This window comes from Struthio camelus, chromosome 5, assembly GCF_040807025.1.
Source record: "Struthio camelus isolate bStrCam1 chromosome 5, bStrCam1.hap1, whole genome shotgun sequence".
Classification (NCBI taxonomy): domain Eukaryota; kingdom Metazoa; phylum Chordata; class Aves; order Struthioniformes; family Struthionidae; genus Struthio; species Struthio camelus.
Genome location: NC_090946.1, coordinates 57,216,545 through 57,238,887, shown reverse-complemented (window position 1 = coordinate 57,238,887; position 22,343 = coordinate 57,216,545). Strand labels below are relative to the sequence as shown.

The 22,343-nt window shown below is 42.3% G+C and overlaps 1 protein-coding gene across 2 annotated transcripts; it reads right to left on the bottom strand.

The window, feature by feature from the left end:
- Window positions 1–501: 501 nt before the first annotated feature.
- Window positions 502–22,315, bottom strand: ZNF410 (zinc finger protein 410). Of its 2 annotated transcripts, none has more exons than XM_009670902.2 (10): window positions 21,687–22,315; window positions 17,609–17,800; window positions 9,105–9,240; window positions 8,579–8,812; window positions 8,065–8,256; window positions 6,955–7,114; window positions 5,948–6,129; window positions 2,999–3,088; window positions 1,700–1,825; window positions 502–1,130 (listed from the first exon to the last, which is right to left on the bottom strand). In XM_009670902.2, the coding sequence occupies exons 2-10, from the start codon at window positions 17,639–17,641 to the stop codon at window positions 946–948; spliced, it is 1,338 nt and encodes a 445-aa protein (XP_009669197.2). In that variant the 5' UTR covers window positions 17,642–17,800; window positions 21,687–22,315; the 3' UTR covers window positions 502–945. The 2 variants fall into 2 exon arrangements, with proteins under 2 accessions (XP_009669197.2, XP_068802632.1); XM_068946531.1 differs by lacking the exon at window positions 21,687–22,315 and adding an exon at window positions 19,096–19,214.
- Between the last annotated feature and the right edge of the window lie 28 nt (window positions 22,316–22,343).

Below are 22,343 nucleotides of genomic sequence, written 5' to 3'. Positions count from 1 at the left end.
TTACAGCGACTATCCAAAAGATTGCCACCCAGTTTAAGAATATTTCTTTCAAGACATCAGAAACTAGTTTTGATTTGATGAGATTGCTGCCTCTTGAGATTTCTAAAAAACACTTAGCAAGGCAAGACTATTTTCCTGAATCCAGGTGGTGGTTTAACCAGACCATATGACTATCTATCTAATGTGTCCAGAACAACCATCAAGGACCCTGTTACTTCCTGCTGGCATATTAAACATTTCTAATGTTACCTCCCCTCCCCCAGTCTCATCTCTTATAAGAATTCTAAGAGAAAACCCAGCTGGGATATATTTAATCTGGCAATAGTGCACAGAATCCTAGCAAAACTTTGCATTGTTAATAAGGCTAATTCTGAAGAAAGCCTTCAAGTTAAGACAAATTCAAAACGTCTGCAAGTAGACCAATTTACAGAAACTGACACACCAAATAAATTTGGGGGAAAAGTGACTGAAGAAAGCATGAAAAGAACACAGCAAACGTAATTAAATGATATTGAGTAGTACATTTATTTCAGATATTAAATCAGCTTCTGACAGTGAGATGTATTAGAATATAGTCTCTGAAGGTAAAGGATGGAAGGCCTGTTACTCAAGATAATCAGTGTTTGTACCATGCCTAGCGCAATGAGGTCCTGGTCCTTAGCTGGGGCTCCTATGTGCCCCAGGAATGCAAACACTTTAGGCTTTAAGAGAATGGACTGCAGTAACGGTTTTGAAATGGCGTTCCACAACACGGGCTAAATGACACCTAAGCAGCAGACTTCACCCCTGAAGCTCTGCAAGAGAAACTTGGTCCAGAAGATCTTCTCCAACTCCAGTTTTATGATTCGTTCTTCATCTACCCACCCCCACTGTGCACAGTAAAAGCAATGTTCACTCATTCCACTGCAACATGGTGAGCCTCTAGGAAGAATGATCGATCCTGCTTCAGTCACCACATATAAGAGGGCGGAAAAAAGAGCAGCTGGTCTCACCCTCCTCCACTCCGATAATAGACTCAGTATCTGGCAGGTGCAGAGACTCAACCCCAAGACTGGGCTGAGAGTTCATGGAGATGAGATTCTTACTATGCACTGGAGATTCTTCCAGCAAACTGCTCCCCATCAGTGACTCTAGTGTGAAAATAGAGTAAAACAAAATTCTTATGATGTAATGATACTACATCATCTACTACAATCCCTGACCCTTCCCCCTCCATATCACACAGACTTCTTCCCTAAGCACCTCCTTTATCAGCTCCTACTCTTTGGGCATCTGGCACTCCAATGGGTGGTAACGCCTATATTTGTTGTTTTGAGCCTTAGTATGGCAGGATCTCATGCAGGCTTGGCCTTCTCTTTAAATAATTCATATAGCATAAAACCCAGGCTTCTTGCAACAAGAATATATAATGAAAGGCACAAATTCCATGTTAAAAAAAAAAGACATCAGATACAAGTTAATTTTAAAAAACAATAAACCTATCTTGACTACAATAGATTTAAAAAAAAAAAAAAGGTATTTTTCTGTTAGGCAAGGGGAGGCTCTCTCTCCTTGATAGCAATCCTTCCTCATCTCCAAGGGAAACAATGTATTATTCCCTACTAGCTTGTACGCTCTACAGATGTCTTCCCTTCTTGTTGACCATCCACCAATTCCTTCCTGCACTTCCTCCCCATAGAGGATACCTTCCTATCCTTACCTGGCTGTTCTCGCTCTCTGCTGCCAGGTGTTCCAATTCGGGAGTGGTGTTTCCTCATATGCACATTTCTGCTACCGCTCTGGGAAAATGTCTTCCCACAAATTTGGCACTGATGGGGCTTCACTCCTTGGAGAAGGGGGGGGGGGGGAAAAATTTCCAAGAGTTACCAAAGTGGCGATAAAGACCTCATCAACAAAGGAGTCAATAATAAATTAAGACTATTTTGAAATGGCCATTGACACCGTTGTTGGTGCTAATTATCCGTGAAAAAACATGTGAGAACTATTCCTGTTTCCCAGAGAGAAATAAGCTTCTAGAATAGAAGAGTTTCAGATACCCGTATTGCCAACTGTTGGAAAACTCAAGCCTGAAGAGTAACAAAGTCTTCAAATCTGATTTATGAAAGGGAACGAGTTATTTGGAATCTCTTACTCAGGAAGATAGAAAAATTCGAGGTCTCAGAATATAAATTGACCAAAAGCAAGCAAGCAGAGGGGAGCCATCTCTTTCTATTACATTAAAAGAAAAATGCAGCATTTGGTTTATGTTACTAAATAGAGACTGGACAATGAGTTGTCACTGTGAATGGATTCTCATTTTACTGAGCAGTTCCGAACACAACCAAGTCTGTTGTCTGTAAATGCAAGCTTACAGCACAGAAGCCAAGACGACAAGGAAAAAAAAAGCATGGAGAGCTCAGGTAGTCCCAAAAGTTACTATCCAAGCAAATTTTCCCCTCCCCTAAACAAGCCGTACTTATGATGTGCTGATGACGTTTAAGATGGATCAATCAAAATGGAAGGCAGAAGCTTTGGAACAGATTTCACACTTGTTAAACTCCCATTTAATGCTTTATCCAATTATGTACCACATATTAAAACAAAAAAACAAAAAAAAAAAAGGAAATCCCTGCCTGTGGCAGAAGCTTACTCATGAGAGATTTCAAACGGAATGGTTGAGAGGTGTTAGATTCCGTCTTTTAAATTAAAAAATGGCAGCTATGAAACAGGTATCCAACTTCATGACATTTTAAAAACATTCTTTAATAAATAAATTTAAAATTTTTGTAGTTTGAATTTAGAATCATAAAATGTAGAATTATGTTTGAGGAAAAAGGCTACAGAAAGACCAGCAAAGATTAAAGATTATGGGCTACAGGCACCATAGAGGAAGTGGTGAAACAAAATGACCAGAAGTTTTGTAGAAGCCAGGGGATTTTTCTTGAAAAAGTCAAATCAAAGTCCTACAGTAAAGATCTTTTCTCAGATACGTCTTAGCATGTCATATGAAGGCTCCTACCTGAGTGGACAACCAAATGTTTCCGAAGGCTAGAGTATTCAGCAAAGGAGCGACCACATCCCTGTGCCTCACACAGAAATGGTTTCTCCCCTGCAAGGGAAAAATAAGTTTTTAGACTTTGGGATCTTAACCTGATCTCATTGTCCAAGTGCCTGAGAAGAGTCTGAAGATCTCTACTCAGTTCTTCCTTTAGGCCTTACATGTATCAAAGTTCAACAAAAATGATGCATACTCTTCCTACGGCTTTTAAAGCATTCTCTTCATCACTTTTCAAGTGGCAATACTGAAAATTCTCTCAGAAAGATCTTCATTCACTGAAAGACAAGCCAGGGTCCTCCAAGTACATAAATACCAAGAGAATAATACAAAAGTACCTGTAATATGATATATCATTTATATGCAGCTCTTAACAAACAGCTCTCTGCTTCACACAGTGCCAGGACCCTGTTCCCTTTCTGCCTCTAAGGGTCAAAATTCCCATTAACTATACTTCCCTTCCTATCAGATTGTACACTTAATTTCTGAACACACTGACCTCAGCAAAAACCTGCAAGAGAGGTGTCAGTCATTTATATATATATCTGTGGAGAAGTAGTAATTCAAGGCACAATTTATTTGTATAGGCTAAAACTTGGTACCTATATGTATCTCCACAGCTATTTTTGTATTTGACTAAATGATAATAAATCAGGAGATGGCTATACCCATGCAATGTAATGTAATTAACCTGGTCTAAGCTCCCTTTTAATAAAGCCTGAAATATACCCATGCAATGTAATGTAATTAACCTGCTCTAAACTCCCTTTTCATAAAGCCTGAAATAAAACTAAAGCTAACTGTTACCTGCAACATCCCACTAAAGAACTCAGTATACCACGTTTAACAGTATGATTTCAAGTCTTTAGCTAGACTACTATATCAGAGTTGCAGGAAGTCCTGTTGGATATACTCCATAGAAGATTAAGCAAGATGTTTTAGCTATTTCTATTGTGTCTGCTAGATATACAGTTCTTTTGGAGTAATCTTTTGAAGTTGTTTCTACTACACTTTTGTCTTTAAAAGTCTTCTCACTGCACTTTATTTCTCAGCTTCATATCTACTGTGGCATTTGATGGATCTGAGCAAAAGAATCAGTGAAGCATGTTCTGACTGGTGGCATAGAGCTGAAATACATAGCAGATTCCTGAACACTACCTGTAACTTGTTATAAATATTTAAAACTTCGGAAAGGCCAAGGCAGAAAAACTGGCACTGACCAAAGTAACAACACACAGTTCCATCTACAGAAAACTCTAAATCTCTTTATAGCTGCAGTTCTAAAATGACTTTGGTCTGCTCAAACTCTTAATTGCACATTAATAATGTGCCGTTTAGAAAGTTATTTACTCCTCCAGGAGCAACTACTCCATTGACTGCAGAACACATTTCTTCTGTCATGATGGACTGCGCGTGTATCAGCTGGGCCTGTCAGCTTTACCCGTGCTGTGGCTGGGAGCTTTAAGTGCAAAAGAAAGCTAAGTACAAAATATGGCTGTTGCTACTACACATGCAAAGATTTACTATTGGCATATATAATTTTTAACTACACGTTAACATCTGCCCACAGACCATGTGTTCTCTAGCTGAACTTCAAATTATTTAAAACGGCAACCTTATTCTACATATATAGCTACAAAGTATATAGCATATGGCAGTGTTAAATAGGCAGAAAACATACAAAGCTGTTAGCAGCCCACATAATCTGAGATTTGATTTTACTGGAGATGCCTTGTGCTCTAATAGTTGTGCAGGGTTTTTTCTGTGCTGGAAGTGTTAACCAACCGTAATGCAATGGTACCTGCCTGGCCTACCAGGGTATCTCTAGTAATATTGTGGGAAGCCTGAACTGGACCATGTACTTCAGTGGTGTGATAACTCTGAGGCTTAAAACACACAAACAAACAAAACAAACCCCAGGAACATTCATTGTCAACTTGGCTAACTATTAAATTGCCGACTGCTTCAGCTGGAACTTGTGTGCCTCCCTCAAATACCTTTCTGGGATAAAAGCACCTAAAAGACTTTTTGCAGGTGTCAAGACTTTGGCTGATATACCAACTACCATAAATATTGACAAGGCAGGATCAAATTCTGCAGAGAAGACAGCATAAACAAGCCATGTATAAAATACAGCACTGTGGAACAAAGGTTCTCGTTTTATTTAATATAAAAAGCTGAGCATGAGTTAGAGTACATAGGCTCCAGCATATGGTAACATCCCTGACTAGCATTAGCACAAACACAGCAGTTTGCGTGTCAAAATACTGTCTTCTAACTCTTGTTTTTTTTCTACTAGACCTTGCTGCTTATTTTTTGATACTCATTCCACTGTATTCCTCACTTCCCTAAGCTTCCCAAATGTAGTCATTCTACAAGCAGCATTGGTAACATAAGGTAGCTGAGATTCAGCCAGATGTCAACCCAGCTACGACTGTGAGTTCAAGACTGCACACTGGAGAAAAATCTAAGCTGCTGTGCTTCTCAGGAATTTACAATAGTTTCCTTTTGAAAATACTTACAACAGTGGTGTTCACTGACTATTCCCTTGGGAACAATCTAGTTTCTCCCAAAAACCAACCCCCCCCCACCAATCCCTCAAATCAAACAACCAGGGGGCTGGAAAGGAAGGGAATCTTCAAGAGCGTGGATCTGAGAGGAGGAACACAACATCATCATATAGTATTTGAAGGGTGAAACCTGTATGAAATTATACAGAATAGTAAAAGGGGTAAGCAGTTGATTAATTTCACTGGTAGATCAGCGTGAACTGGTAGGAAAGGGACACTAATGAAGGTCAGAAATACACGAGCATAATATTCACAAAGTTTGAGACTGAAGGCTTCGAGTGTTTTTTTCCTCAGTAAAGACCCCACCTCTGCAGACCACAAATAGGTGAGGTCGAAAACACACCAGTGTGAATTCGTAGGTGGTTCTTCAGATTTCCAGCTGTTGTGAACTGTTTCCCACAGCCCAGCTCTGTGCACACAAAGGGTTTTTCACCATTGTGAGTTCTCATGTGCACCTTCAGCCTCTGCAAGACATAGAAACTTTTTCCACAGCCTTCTGCTGGGCAGGTGAAGGAGCGATCATTCCTGGAAAGCAACAAAACAGCCTGTTTCATAAGCAGTTACTGCAACTTGTTTTTTCATGAACACTCAATCTTCTTGTTTTTGATTAAATAAAAAGCCAAAGCATATTAACTGAAAAGAATTATATCCAAAATGAAGTGACCCAGCCAAAGGGAGGGGCCTAAATTAGTCCTAAGGAACTACCATATAGCCAGAGTCTGTGTAGTCCACTGGAAGAAGTCATTCAGATATGTCAAACCTTTTCATCCTATTACATGGCCCATTCCCTACGCAGCAAGGCTTAGTAAAGCACTGCAATAGATTATATAAGAAGGTTGTGGAATTTCAGACATTGGAGGTTCAAAAATGATTGCACATGTACATACAGTACCCTTTAGTTTCACAGTTTGCAATAAATGATTGTTTGTAGAGAGCAGGAAGCTGTCTAAAATTTTCCTTAAAGACCAAAGGCTTTTCAGGTAGAAGAGACCACGGTCCTTTATTACAACAAGCAATTTTGTTCAAGGATGTATAAAAAAAACATCCCACAAATTCTAATGTTCACTGTACCACAGAAGTAATGTATGCACATGGTGATAGTTAATTATCTTTACCGAGCACCTGTTAAAATATAATGTTCCAAATTAGTCCACTAACAAGGACCTGCAAAAATAATCTAAATTTGGCCAAAGTGTTTTAGCATAACTGAATTAAAGAAAGCAACAGCCTTACTGTTTCTAAGAGTAATGTCAGGTTTTCACAGCTTGCTGATGTTGGAAATCAATGCTATCCCATATACACAGCATGATTTTGCAAACTCATGACCACAAATAGCTCTGTTCTGCTCACCGGTGTGTTTTTAGATGATATTTGAAGTGAGCTGGCCACACAAACGTCCGATCGCAGCCCTCAACTGTGCACTTCAGCTTCCTTTCCACACGAGATAAGTGAGGAATGGGGCTAGAATCTTTCGGCTGCCCATCTCCTGAGCAAAGATGAACATTTTCACCTGGAAGAAAAAGCCCACCAGAATTTAAAAACACACAGGTTACTATAATGTATCAAAGGTAATAGATAAAACCAGCATCCTATATGACGTAGGTCTGTAAGGCAGATACGCTCTTGGTTACTAATAGTTCACCAGGCCCTACATGCTGCTACCTAGCCCTTAACAGGGATCAGACACATTCACGAACCTTTTCAGGCCCATAAACTACTCCTAGCAAGTTACCCATATCAGACCAACTGCCACCAGATGAGGCTAACCACAAGGAGAATATAAAGTCAATTCATCAGAAACCAGAAAAATGGTCTGTGTATCAACATCAACCATCCAGTTTTAAATATCAGCCAAGATAACTATTTTTTTTAAATCTCTTAGCTAAAAAAGAGATATTGCATTTGATTGCAATTCTTTATTGAAATAATAAGTTATAAGCACGTGACTAAGTTCAGTCAAGTATACCCCAAAACGCTGATCTCCAAACCTAGTGGAGCTAAGAAGAAGAAAGTATAAGATATAGCATGCATTACAAATAGACACTTGAAAGTGAAAATGAAAGGTGAAATACAAGCAGCTGCAATCGGAAAGAAGATATTCTTTAAGTATACCAAAGAACAGGAGGCGTGCAAGAGAACTGATGCTTCCACCAAAGCTTGTTCCCTGAGAAAAACTGAGGAGCCCGTATATATTACAGAAAAATTAAGAGACTGTTCTGCATCATTCTCTATCATTGATGAATTTAGGGAGACGTCACAATAGATTATAAGCAAGAGAGAGAGAAAGAGAAAGAAAGAACCGGCACAGATATTAATGAACTTCCCTAAACTCAAACTACTGAACTGACTTCACAACTTCATATAATTCACTGGCTATTCTACAAACAAACAAATAACAGCTGAAACTAGGGCCTTGTACAGAAGATTCAACTTTTGAGACAGAATCAGGAGATTTCCTACCATTATTGCTTGCTTTAGCATTCTTAGCGAGCTGTGCCCGAGTGGCAGCAATTAAACTGTCATGGGCCAATTCTTGTACTCGTAGAAACCACGGGGTACTGCTGTCTGTGCTATCGTGCGAGAGAAAATCATTCCCAGAATCTTCTGCTTCATCTTGAACAAACACCAAGTGTTCTGCTGGAGACCCCAGACCTAGAAAAGACAACAACTCCATGAAACAGAAGGACAGTGCAATAGAGGGCAATTTCTTTTGCTTCCCAGAGGCTAGCATTCACGGTACAGATGTAGTATCTGCACTAAAAAAAGTCTTCACTGAAGGAAGGAAGGAAGGAAGGAAGCTGTACTGTACTGTAGGAAGCTGCTGAAGGTTAAATGCTCCTGACATATCCAATAATGCCCAGCAATTTCGTGATCTTTCCCCTTCAGAAGCAGCAGGGACAGAGATGTACTTTTATCTCCTGCACTCTGTTGTCTGAGACATATCCAGCCAGATGACAAACAGAAGGAGAATTACCTGCTCTTGTTAGGTTGAGGAGAATAAATGAAGTGCTGTCACTGGGCTGGAGGTCTTGCAATAAACTGGAAGTCTCTGAGGTTGACAGAAGCTCAGATGGTTTCTGTACATTCTGTGTCCTTGTTTCCTCTCCATCAGGGTCCACATTTACCTGGAGGCTTCTTAAAACAGCAGATGAAGAAACATCTTTGGAAGAATTAGTGTGACTTGCAGAAGTGAGATCTCTCTCATCATCTAGTGAAGAAAGTGAAACCAGAGAAAATAAAAAGTATATAATGACTAAAAGATACCTATAAAGTTATTTTTCTAGTAAAAATAATTGGAACATGAGGGAGACAAAACAAGGAAGGAATATTCTATCTAGCCAAACTTCATCATTAAATGAGAAAAGTTTCAGTCATCCTCCTGAACTTGTCTCTCCATCACTGGAATGCCTTATCAGTAAGAGCCGGGGATTGCACCACAGCATCACATTAAGGACAGCTGTAAATGACACACCCACAAAGATCTGCTCCATAGATTTTACCTGGCAACATCAGTCTGTTGCATTCTGAGGTCTCAGTAACAGGAAGGAGAGAAAGACAGGTGATGTCTTTTGGTTCCGATTCCACCAGCCCTTGCCCCAGTGGAATAGAAGTATTCTGAACAAACTGAACCAGCAGCTGAAAAAAAAGATACGGAAGATCAGTTCAAGAGTAGCATAGGTCATTTAGAAAATTAGCCTATTAGCCCGTACTGTCTTGTAAGAGACCTGAACTCTAATACAGTCAAAAGTAAATGAAAGCTTTTCAACTTACATCAGTGACAAATAATATATCATTTGTATTTGTCATCTGTGAAATATTTATAAAATTGTCGTATCTTTAACATACAATAAACTGCTCAGGATCGTTGTAGACTACACTAAAGACTACATAGGCTACCTCATATTTTCCTTTTTAACTCGTGGCGTATTGCTTGATACTTTACTATGCTCTAACCTTCCAAGTAAACGTTTTCCATGCTCAGCCTTTGATTCAGGTATTTCGTATAATTATTGACTTTCAACACTTACCTGAAAGAAAGTTGGCCTTTTAAATAAAAAAGGTAGAGACAGACTAGCTGTAAACCTATCTGACTAATGGCTGTTCAAAACAGACAGATAACGATCAGAGGAAAAGGATGGGGATGACAGGATGGGGAACCAAGACAGCCTAATCCACCCAAATCAGATACTCCTAAAACCATCAAAGGTGAACAATTAAAGCCATTGACCCTAGTGTGAAAACCACCCGCTAAGGGGCTAAGGGGATTCTACAGAAGAAACTCTCTCCAGAATGTTATGCAAATAAGGGAGACTATTGCATAAAGGGATATAGGACTTATTCTGGGATGCATTCCCTGGGGAGGAATTTCGGGACTGAACAAGAGATTCTGGGGACTCTTCGGGATTGTGGATTGTTTAGGAGAAAGGCCAAAGGCAGGAAAAAGGAAGGATCAAGGTAGATCATGGCAGACCAAGCATGGGAAAAGGGAGAGGGGAATAAAAGGGGCCTTTACACGTAAGCAGGAGGCTGGTCAGTTCACTTGTCTGCCAAGCCCTGCACCTGATCTCCACAGTCTGTCCTGTCTTCTTATTAAACGCTATTCCAAACTATTTCCTATGTGATTGTACTCTCTTGTCTGTGTGTGAGGCGTTAGCAAATCCCAAGCCAGATGAGCTGACAAGGAGGATGAGAAGTCTGGGGCCAAACATCGGAGAAATCAATGAAAGAAGGTTTCCTCTAAGCAGCGATTCTTAGAAACAGGATCGGGCTATTTGTGCCGTTTGAGTTTATGTGGGAAAAGGTACTACCCTCCTGTGTTAATCTGTTTGTCATGAGCCACATCTGTACAGTCTATGTGTGTGTGTGTGTCCAGTTGAAAATTGCGCTAAACCTCACCATCGGCTGGACCTAGTAACAGAAATAGGGAACAGCCCTCGTCTTGATGGGCCCAGGAGGTAAGAAATGCCCATGTCATTCAGTCCAACAGATACAGCTATTCTTAACATCAGTCAGCTCTGCCAATGTAAAAAAGTACTTCTGGCTAACTCCTAGATATCCTAAATTATCAAAAAGTAACCTAAAATTTGGAAAGAAACTAGAAGTCAGAGAAGGGCTTTTCCAGCCCCATGAAAGTCTAAACATACTTAACCAAGTTCAGAGCAGCAAAGCACATACTTTGTTTACTCATTCTCTCCCCCTGACAACATCTCAAAGTTCAAGCTTCTGCCACACTGCTGGATGTGATCCTGGGCCCCTCTAAGCCTCTGGAACCATTCCAAAACAAGAGTATTTAGCTTCACCTCCAAAGCACGGACAGAGAAAAAACACTTTCCCCCCCCCTCGTTCGCAGTGTCACAACAGTCCTTATTAAAATAGTCTGATTTAACTGCTGGGAATTAGGAGATACACATCCGAACTTTTACAATGAAATTACTGAACTAATTATTCTGTGTACTCCGTAAGTTTTTTTTTTTTTTTTAAACAAATTAGTCTTAAATCCCTCTCCTGTATGCAACTAAACCTCTGGACGGCAGAAAGACTAGAAAAGGTAATTTCTGACAGACCTAGACAGAGATTCCACATTTCAGAAAAAATGCCTCTTGAAAACCATATATAGAATCTCTTCATTTGGCTTATAAACCTTGCCAAATAGACTTACCGTCATGCTCATATTCTCAAAATACTTTGAAGAGCATAGGTAAGAGAAATGTTAAAAAATAATAATGCACCAAAACTAACCTCTAAGCCACCACTCCTTATGTCTAGGAAGCTCCTCGATGTAAAGATCCTGCGTTCTACGCTGTCCAGCAAACAACTATATGCATTGGAATTTCTTTATCTTTGGCACTTAAAAGAAAACTGTACAAGATGGGTATTAAAAAGCTATTACCCTCATTTTGACACATTTTTAACATATATTCTCACAGAGCCCAGGCAGCATTCTCTGTGCAGTGAGAAGGTTCATCAGTGTCCAAAGGAGGAGAGTGAAAAAATAATGGTCTGATCTGTTGACTTAAAATCACAAGACCATTTTAAAAAAAAAAAAAAAAAAGAGGTAGTCACTAATCATTATTTCATATGTGTATGTTGTGACTGTCTTGGGGATTAACTTTCAGAACTACTGAACGTCCAATTATTTCTATAGCAAATATCAGCCTTTTGAACCTTTGCTACATCAGGACCAGGTACATTAAGTCAAAGAAACTGCAAAGAAAACACTTCACACAGTACACTTCATATTTTGGGCTCTTATTTCTCTGTGTTGATCCCTGAAAGAAAAGGGAGCCTTTTAATTATCTTTATAAAGTAATATCAAGCTATATAGAGAATCAGAGGGGGTAAAAGAAGCAGCAGTAAATAAAACAACAAGAATCACCCTTTCTATTAAAAATTACAATAAAAAAAAAATCCTTCTCATAAATTAAAGCAAACTAATAATCAAATATACTCTCCCATCTCTACATCAAATAACTATAGGAAAATACAACTTTTTATGCAACAGCTGCATCTTAACAGCCAAGTACTTTCAGAAACATCCCTTCCTGTTTAAATCATCTAATACCTGTGTGACAACTACTGCAACTGTGGATACAGGAAAAAAAAATAATTAAAAAAAACTGTACACTGGTTTAAGTTTCTTCTAATTTGGTTTAGCAACTGAAAGCAAAAAGGAAATTGTAAGGCTAACTGAAAATTGGCTTTTCAGCATAAAAGACAAAGACAAGAAACAGGAGAGGCAATAAATTAAACATACAGATACACAAGCCCCAACAAACTGCCGATAAGAGAGTAACAAAGACCAGAACTCGTGGGACACTCATGGATGGGCCTTTCAGGAACCACTTGAACGTAATCTTTAAGCGATTCAACCAGGAACTTTGTAACTGATAGGAAAACAAGATTATCACAGCTTACCAGATGGGTCTCACAGGAAAGAACAAACTTATAATGTGATGTGAGGGAAACTGTGGGACTTGGTAAAACTTATTATGGGATGTCTTAAAAGGGGGGCTGTAGGAATGTGAAAAACCTACGGGATGTTTAGTGGAAGGATTAAAGGCAGGGGAATGGGAGGGATCAAGGTGGTTGGGGCAGAACCACCACAGAAAACAGGAAGAGGGAGATAAAAGGGGCTGACCACACGTTAGCAAGTTGTTGGTCAATGTGCTGCTGTGCCTGGCCACTGCTGTCCATCCCATCTTATTATTAAACACTGTTCCTAAATAGTTTCTGAATAAGTGTGTTCAGCTAGTGAACTTCAGGTTGCATTAGTCTGTGAATAGGATGCAACCACAATTTGGAAAGAGCCAAGATCCCACCAGAGACCGGATTAAAAAGCCAAGGGCCTGGGCACAGATACTGGAAGGTCCAAGGTGGAAACCAGAGAGATCCATGAATGTGAGTATGCATGTGAGGTGAGTGAGGGCACATGTATGATATGCTAGTGAACTTCAAGCCTGATTACCCAGAGAGCAGGAACAAATTCAGGCCATTTGTGGTCTTCACGTTTTATGTGGAATGCTATTTGTGTCTACATGGGTGCCTTGCCTATAAAGGTACTGTCCTCCTGCCTGTGTTAATGTGTTTACGGCCTGCCATGTCTGTACTGTCTGTGCGTCCATGGGAGTATCTGTGTAGTTAACGCTCAGGCTCACTACTGGCTGGATCTGGGAACAGTCCAGAGGTCTGTTATCTAGAGGACCAGGAAGGGAAGAATCTCCCGGATGCTGCAGTCCATCAGATCGAGCCATCACATAACATCTTGCATCACAAACAGGATCCAGACAGGCAGTAGGTATTCCCAAAATGGTGGGTATAAAAATCCATTTGTAAGGAGGGGGCTGATCCTTCTGCAAAAATGCCTAAAGCGTTAGAATTTGTAACCAAACCCTTAGGACATCTTGGGAGCGCTTGAACAGGAACAGTTAGGGAAACCGAATAGATAGAGTATTAACAAACCACAAAAGCAATGATATGTGTTTTAAAGTGGGTTTACTCTATAGCCAAGCTATATTGAAAGAAAAAAAACCCACACCCACACGCAAGAAACAAAATAACCTCAAACCCTTGGAATTTTAAAACAAATTTTGATATTGATGAATTGCAAAAGGATGCCCTCGACTTGGAGATTCAAATTTTACAGGCCAAATGCAATTTGTACAGACAGAATCTATGAACACAGGGAAGAGACAAAATGAGCAAAATTCAGCTCCATGTTCCTATGAGCAATTTGACTTTTTGGGTTTCACTATACCACCTTCTTCAATATACCCTCCTTAAACTCCTTCTGCTGAAACACCACTTCCCCCTGGAAACGCTGTAAGCAATGTAAATGGTGTACCTAAAGAAAATGTAAAATATTCCTTGGATATTCACTAAACAAGTAATTCTCATCCCTCCCAGTCAACAAGAGATGGTTGAGAAGTCAGCCATCAACAAGAGATGACCCCAGGGGGTATCGGTTTTGGTATAACACTGCAGGCAGCGCAGCTTGCTCATGTTACCAAGAAGGCTCTGATAATGTCCCTGACCCAAGAGAAATAAAAAAACAAAACAATTTTTTTTAAAAGAACTGGGAACCTCTCCTATAGATATTTTTAAAAATATACCTTAGAAGAATAAATGAAAATATGCGCACATGGATAGATCAGGTTAAAGCTTGTGTCTCACCAGATCCCCTCCCCTCTATCAGATGATTCAGACCCTAAGAAGTGGCAGACACAGCCGACCCTTCTCTTTTGGGGTTGGGGGTGGAGGTTTGCCCAGTGCTAGTGTCCAGATCAATCTTCCCACCGGGCATCTGGAGAGCCAAGGCTAGACTCACAGAGCAGCAATGACCATGTTTTTAATTGATACTAGAACTGTTCTAAATTTAACCAGAGAGCCACTGCAGAATAGAGACCAAAATAACATTTACTAGATCAGGAGCAGGACAGGACTGGAGCCAAAGGGTGTGGGTGGCAGGAGGATTATTAGCTGGAAACTGGGATGCCCTCCCCCCATACGTCCTCTGGAGAATACAGTCAGAATCTCCCCCATGAGGTGCTGATGAGGAGAGAAAGGAGAGGTTGGAAGGCTAAAACACCTTTCTCCATCTCCCTTTCAACAGCCACGTTCAATTTATCGACTAGAGCTGTAGTTCATTTGATTACTTTAATTGTATTGGCGCTATCCAGGCAGCAGAAAGCACCCTGTGGTGGACCTGTGCAGTGGACCTGGCTGGAATTATTTACAATTGTAACAAATCACCCTAAAGGCTTAAAACATGCATAATGCAGATCTTATCAGCTCCCTGTGGAATGCAGGCAAGACGGCTTTGGGGGTAGGGAATACAGAAGAAAAAGCAGATATACCTGCCCATACAAGCCATCTGCAAGCAGCTTTGTGACTCTTAATCAAAGGAGAATTCACCTCTATTCAAGTACTAAACATTTGCACATAGCTTGGGGGCTACTTTAGGGATAAAGCAGCAATGAAACTTATGCAGTCCATCCATAGCGCCTTCATTAATATTAGCTAGCATGCTACTTGCACACAAATACAGTTAGCTCCTTTCACACATGGTAGGGGATATCAAAGAACATCGGTGACTGTAAGTATTGTGTTACCATGGCTTACTAGAGGATATAAAACCATGATGGACTTTCAGTGATAACTTGAAACTTGAACTGCTATTTGTGAAAGATGCAAGAAGGGTATCTTCCAGTTTCAAGTCAAAGGAGCAGACAGAAAATGACATGAACTTAACACTTAACTTTCACAACCACAGCTAGAAAGAGAACGTGTATAGGACTGGGTAGTTCACAACCCAAATGAATCCCAAATTGTAGTGCAAAATGGCCGTAAGCAAGATCAAGGAATACAGTTCAGAACGGAGCATTTATCGGTAAGGATGCCCCCTGCAACCACTGTAGCTTTCATGCATCAGACCTCTTCCTGCTGGGTAATTGCTTACTCTCTGTTCTGGATTTGCTGAGAAGGAAACGCAGCCCTGCTATGGGAAAGTAGGACAAATACCTTACTCAACAAGTCAAGAAAAAACAGGGCCTGCTTACAGCTCATATTAGAGGAACGAGTGTTCTCGCTATTCTGGCCACTGGTAATCAGGAATGGTCTAAGGAAAGCTACCCTCCCACAAACTGAAGCAACAAAGTGCCCTACCCTATCCCAGAACTAGGACAAAATCCAACAGCAGCTGTGAAATACTGACCGTAAGACAAGAGAAAGGAACTCCTCACAGCCCAAGCCAAGACTACATGGGGCTATTACAAACATGCAGCTACTGTTCCTGAATAGCGTGACTGGAAGGACTTCAGCTGCTCCATTAAGAAACAAATATCATCACATTACCTGAGCTGTCAAGAACTACCAGCATAACATTCTCCTTAGAATACCCAGTTTAAGATATCTGTGTTGCATATGCACTAAAAAAGAAACAGAAGACCCAACAAAAACAAATCTAGTTAGACCTGCAAACTTCCCCGAAAGAGATCTCACAGCAATCCTAAGTCCCCTGCTCCAAGACCTCTCTGAAGAGGTAAAATGATGAACTATAAAAGCCAGGAGAGCAGGCGATGTGGTCCTCAGCACTTTTAAGTGGGGGAAATTAAAGGCAGCTGCTTAATAGCTATTCTGCTTAAAAGACAAAGGCAAGAATTGGGAACGGTAATGAATTTAACATGCAGATATGACTGTGTGTTGAATGTAACAAACTGTGGGTTGTTGTGTCTAACAAACAGCAGATAACAGGCAACAAAGACCAAAACTCTGGAGACCCTGATCAACAGGCCACGTTGAAGACGTTCAGCCAGAAACTTTGTTACTGAGAAGAAGACAAGATTATTCTGGATCATCAGAATGATCTCACAGGAAAGAGCAAACTTATCATAGGATGCAACAGGGATTGTAGGAACATGCAGAACTTCTTATGGGGTATTTAGGAGAAGGATCAAAGGGAGGGATAGTTGAGGAACAACTATGACAAATGGGGAGGGAAGACATAAAACATGTATACCAGTCACACATTATCAGGCTGCTGGTCAGGACACTTCTCTGTTTGAGCACTGCAGTCCTAAACCCTGCTCCTAACTATTTTCCATGCGAGTGAGCATTCTGCTAGCGAATTTCTTGTTGGACTAGCCTGTGAATAGGAAGAAACTACAGTCTGGAAAGACCCAAGACTCTGGCCAGAGACTGGATTAAAAAGCCCAGGGCCTGGGCAGAGATACCCTAAGGACTTCAGGCCTGGCAGAGACTGGAGAGATCTGTGAATGTGCATCTATATGAGTTAAGTGACTGAGAGTACGTATTTTCCACAAACTTTAAGCCTTCTTTGTTGAGTAGGTAGGAATATGGTTTATTGCACTGTTCATGTTTTATGTGAATGCTGTTTGTGTCTACCTCTAGAGGCACTATACTACTGTTTGTGTTAATGTGTTCGTGGCCAGCTGCCTGAGCACCATGAACGTTCATGAATGCCTCCACATACATTGTTGCAAGTCATGCTTGGCTATGTTACTGGTTGAACCTGGGAGCAGTCCCGCAGCATCACATCCGGTAACACGAATCACCTGAGTGCTACAGTCTATCACTTCTGGCAACATTTTAATAGAAATATGAATACTTTAAAAAATAGAACTGGCTCAGGTTAACAGAATAACCCGAAGTCCCCTAAACTGAGTAATGTCAATTTTGTTTGAGAAAAAGAAGTAGTCAGTACAGTAACTTATTTTATTCTTTTAACAGAAAGAACATTATAATACCAAAAAAGATTATGCAACCTGAGAATAGGCAAAAGCATTGGCAGAAACTCAGAGGGGGAAAAATTGCAATGATTTTTAATCTTTTACCATTCAAATCAAAACATCAAAGTGTTGGAAGATGTCACTGAGAACATTCTGGGAATTAATATCTAAGTAGGAAGCTGGGTAAACTCAGTGAACTTTTTCGCTAAGTGTTGACAATAAACTTTTGTGGGAACTGAACCCAATTCATAATTGCTCACCTCAGGTTTGGATTCTAACTCATCCGATAACATTGATTCAAGTTTCCGATTCCTGCAGCTGTCCTTGGCAAGGCACAAATTTTTGAATTCAGAGAGAACAACGCTCCCTGCTTATTCTCATATTTTTCTAAACGCAAAACAATGTGGTGGTCTTCCTGCAAGAAGCTGTGTTGGGTAAATATTCAATTTAACCTAAAACAAACAAAAAAAGAGATATAAAGGAATAGGAACCAAGAAACTAGAGCAAAAACATCAGTGGATGCTGCAAACAAGCTTAAAATATTTCTTGAAGAATAGGGGAAACTCATTTATCCATGTTCTTGCCTTTCTATTCTCACTGAGCCAAAAGAATAACATCCTAACACTGTGAAATTCAAAGATTATTTTCCACATTTCCTTTGCAATATGTAATTTTTAATGAAAATTGTTTGTCCTGGAAAGTGTTATGGGATCAACTTAAAACTACATGAAATGCGCAAGAGACAAGGAGGCTGAATTCCCAGCCTGTAAAGCAGCAGGATTATCCAAATTGTTGAGGAAAGACACCCATATACGTACAACCTGTCATGAAGAAACCTCTGCCTTCCCTATGTATTAAGACGTTCACCTATTTTCTGATTGTCAGAAGTTTCTTCACGAGCACAGCTGGGTAGGTACTTTTTACATAAATTCTTTTTAAAAAGTTATTTCACAAATACACACATGCTACCTATATAATACATTTCTTCTTTAGACTACAAAGAAAAATAAATTTGTCTGCTCTCATTTTTGCTTACTTGGAAAGGGCTAGTGACAGGAGAAGGAAGCAAACTACAGTTCTCCTTGCATCACAATCACAAATCCTATTGAATCAATTCCAAAACATAATGGTAATACTGTATAAGCAAAGAAAAAAAAAAACCTAAACTTGAAAGCCTTCCCCTAGCACTCCCAACAAGCAGGTTGAGCAACACGCTCAGTACAGGGACCTCACCCTCTGCCAGCCGTCTAGCGACAACAGAGTAAGCACAGCGAGAACAGAATAAATCAGACTAGGAAACAGAAACCGCGGCTGGGGGATACTCCCGTTCGCTCGCCCGCCGCCCTCTCTCAGTCTGCACCCGGCATGGCGGCGCCCCGCGGGCCGAGGCTGCGGGGGCGGCAGGTCCGGCTCCCCGGCGCCTCAACGGGGAGGGCCCCGCGGGGTGGGAGGGGGGGGCGGCGGGCACCGGCCCCGCTGCCGCGGGTCGGACCAGGACTGCGGGGGGGGGGCGGCCCGGCAGCGGCCCTCCCCCCCCGGGGCAGGTGCGCCGCCCCTCCCCCCCCCCGCGGCCGGTGCGCCGCCGCGAGGGACGGGACGGGACGGCCCCTCCCCACCCGGGAGATCGCCCCTTCCCCACTCGGGAGGCCGGCCCTTCCCCCGCTCCGCAGCCTGCTCGGCCCCGGTGCCCCGCAGGGGGGCGGCGAGTCCCGGGGAGGCGGCCCCGGCCCCCCCCCGCGGTTCTTACCGGCATCTCAGAGCCTCCCGGATGTGACGCAGTGTCGAACCGGAAATGCCAGGGCTGGGGGTTTCGCCCCACCCTTCCAGCTCTATGGTAAGCGCGGCGAGGAGCGCCCCTTCCGCCCCGCTGCCCTCACTTCCGGCCGCCGCCGCCGGGCCCTCGGGAGGGGGGAGGTGTCGCCTGGGCTGCCGGGCCGCCCCGGGAGGGCCGGTGTCGGCTCGGTAAGTGGGCGCGTGTGTGGCGCCCTGAGCGCCGCGCTGCGGGAGCGCCTCCCGCGCCGCCTCCCTGGCCGCTGGAGGACAACGGAGCGGCAGTTGGGCGCTCTGCTTTTTCTCCCAAGTAGGGTCCTCGCTAGCGAGCTGCCGCTTCCGTTCGGACCCGCACCAGGGCTGCGGTGTTTACTCCGTGATTCATCTTAAAGTACCCTTTCGAGTTGACAGATTTTTTACAGATGCAGATTAGGTAGGAAGCTTGCAGTCAAGTTCAACTGTTAAGTGCTGCACTTACCTTTTCTCGATATAAATCATCACAAAAGACATTATTTCAGCTTGTTACAGCACATGCAAAAGCACTAGTTTCCCGTTAGTATTTAGTTTGCATTTATGTTGTGCTCCAAATTATAAGTGAACTTCTTGCAGTGGGTCATGGAGAACTCCTAAGTTCACAGCAGCTCCTTAAGTGAAGCATATCAGGTTGGTAAACTCAGAAACCTAACGTGTCTTAACAATGCACCTAACAAAGAAGAAGGGGCTGAGTGAATAATTGCCAAAGCCTGTACCTCATTTTTTCCCTCATTAGCCTTATCTTCATATATCTAGGCTAGCAGGATAGAGCTGCTGAACCAGCGCTGTTTACTGCCTTTCGTCTTGACATTAGCTGCTGAACTGGTGACCTTCATGTCCAGTAAACTTTAACTTGGCTATAGGTATTCTGTAGCTTTAGAAACACACGATTCCTGGCTCCTGTGCCAGAGTTGCGCTGAATGAGCACTGGCAGGCCTGTGTTGGCGTCTGCGCTGCTGAGTAATTAGAATCCCCAGCTGTGTGGAAACCAGCCAGTGGGAGCTGCTGAGGCGGGCAGAGCCTGGTTACTTGGGACTCAGTTGTGTGCACAGCTCAGTTCTGATCCACAGTGGTTGCTCCTCAGGTCTAACTGTTCAGCTCATGGAGGGCTAAGAACTTTGCCTCAATAAAAAGACCCTTGACCAGCTATCTGGTGGAATTGAGCAGTAACTTCCTAAAAGTCTGCAAGCAAGTTGGCTAATCTTTTTTTCTATATATTTACCATGAGTTTGCAGTCACTGCATTAGTACTCACATAAGCCTGCACCTTGAAATCAATTCTCAGTCAAGCTAAAGTACGTTTCTGATGTCAGTGGTGGAGAAAACTGATTCAGCATCCCCAATTGGCAGCCTTATAGCTTTGGTTGTCTTGGCATCATAGTGGCCATGCAAAGGGATGGGGTCAGAGACCTCACAAAGGCTGGTACTATAATATCGAACACTTAGTTATAGCTGAGATGACCTGAAGCTTGAAACAGACCCATTTATTCACTTCAAGTCTACAAAACTGAAGTTATGAGCTACTGAGCTTTAATTTTTAGCATAACCTCAGTAAGCTGAAGAAGCTGAGTACGTGACCATGCAAGCTGCCTGTCTTATGAGAGGCATGACCCCAGCATGCCACATTTGCTGATCCAGTATCATCTAACAAAGGTAACCAGAAACACAGAACTAGTAGCTTCATAAACCATTTTGTCCTGATATCACGTCAGTAATCTCAGGTAATGAATTGTAAAACTTGATTACAGATTACATTAAGATAAAGATATTTGGTAATCCTGGAAGTCCTTTGACTTATTATGAGCCCAGCAACGTAGGGTTGTTGGGCACATATTAAAATATGGAACTATGTAGGAGACTAAGTTCCTTGTATTTGCTTAATTCAGCCAGATGAGTTCAGATGCTTCAGAACTTTCCATCTCCTGCATCTTTACTGCCTGAGGACCTGAGGGCTTAATCTGACAGGGAAATGTGCAGTAATAGTTGCGCAGTACTTCCCTGAGTCATTTATACAGATTCTTATCATTCACACAAGCATGTGAAACAGCACTTGTCCCTGACCAGAGAGGAATTGTCCAGCTGGGAATTTCCCATAATGTTACTTTCTGCTGCTCTGGGATGCTTATCTCTAATAAAAGAGAAACAGGAGGTTCAAATTTATTTCCCCTGTGAACAGATTCAAGAAATAAAATGATACTATTCTCCCCCCCACACACACTGCGAGACAGGGAAAGTGATGGAAGATGGAGTGAATGGAGAGATATGTTGTATGTCTGGCTGTTCATAAGTCTGTTTATAATGTGATGCCATATTCTGAATGCCAACAGGCTTTATGTCTCTTAGCACATCTTTTGTTTTGTGTGTACATTTCTGAACAAATATACAGTATTATGTAAACTCTTGTATTATAATAACATACAGACAGTACTGGATTTTATTTATTTCAATAAAGTTTTAAAGTAAATTCATAAAGCTTATATGAACAATTGAGATTAAATTCACTTTGATGTTCAGCCTTTGCAGAATGAATACTTACCAGATTTTTGAAATCTTTCTGAGTCTGTTTGCACAAGACAAGTATCTTTCCGCTCCTGCACGTCATGTCGGAATGGGCATTACAAAGCCGGCAAGCTTTAAGAAACGGGTAAGATTTCAAAATAGGACACTGGACCACTTGCTAGCGTATCAGTGCAGGCTCATATCCAGCCTTCATCACAAGTCAACTCTTCGCTATGCTTAGCATTTCCTGCACAGTCAGCGTGTTTTCTGCAGTCAGGGTTGGCATCCTGTTGAGGTAATTTTGTTGGCTGAAATCGGAACGTGAGGTCAGGCAGCAGTACCAGCGCCTGCCATGAATCGAAATCCTTTTCCTTCCCCCCCGCCCTGCCACAGCCTGCAGGAGGAAGGAAGTTTCTCCCGCCGCCGGCAGCTCTGAGGCGCTCCTCCGCCAGGCGCCGCGCCGCTCGGAGACGGCCAGGTGCCGCTCGGCCTTGGCGGCGCGCTGCGCGGCGGCCCAGCCCGGCCAATTCGCGTTCGGCTCGGAGGGCGGCGGCGGCCCCTCATCGAGGCGTCGGCGCTGCACGGCCGCAGGGCGGGCCGGGGGGAGGCGGCGCCCCGCTAGCGGGCCTGGAGGGGTTAGCGCCGCGCCGCGCCGCGCCCCCCGCCGAGGCGGTTGGTCCGGCTCCGCCTCCCA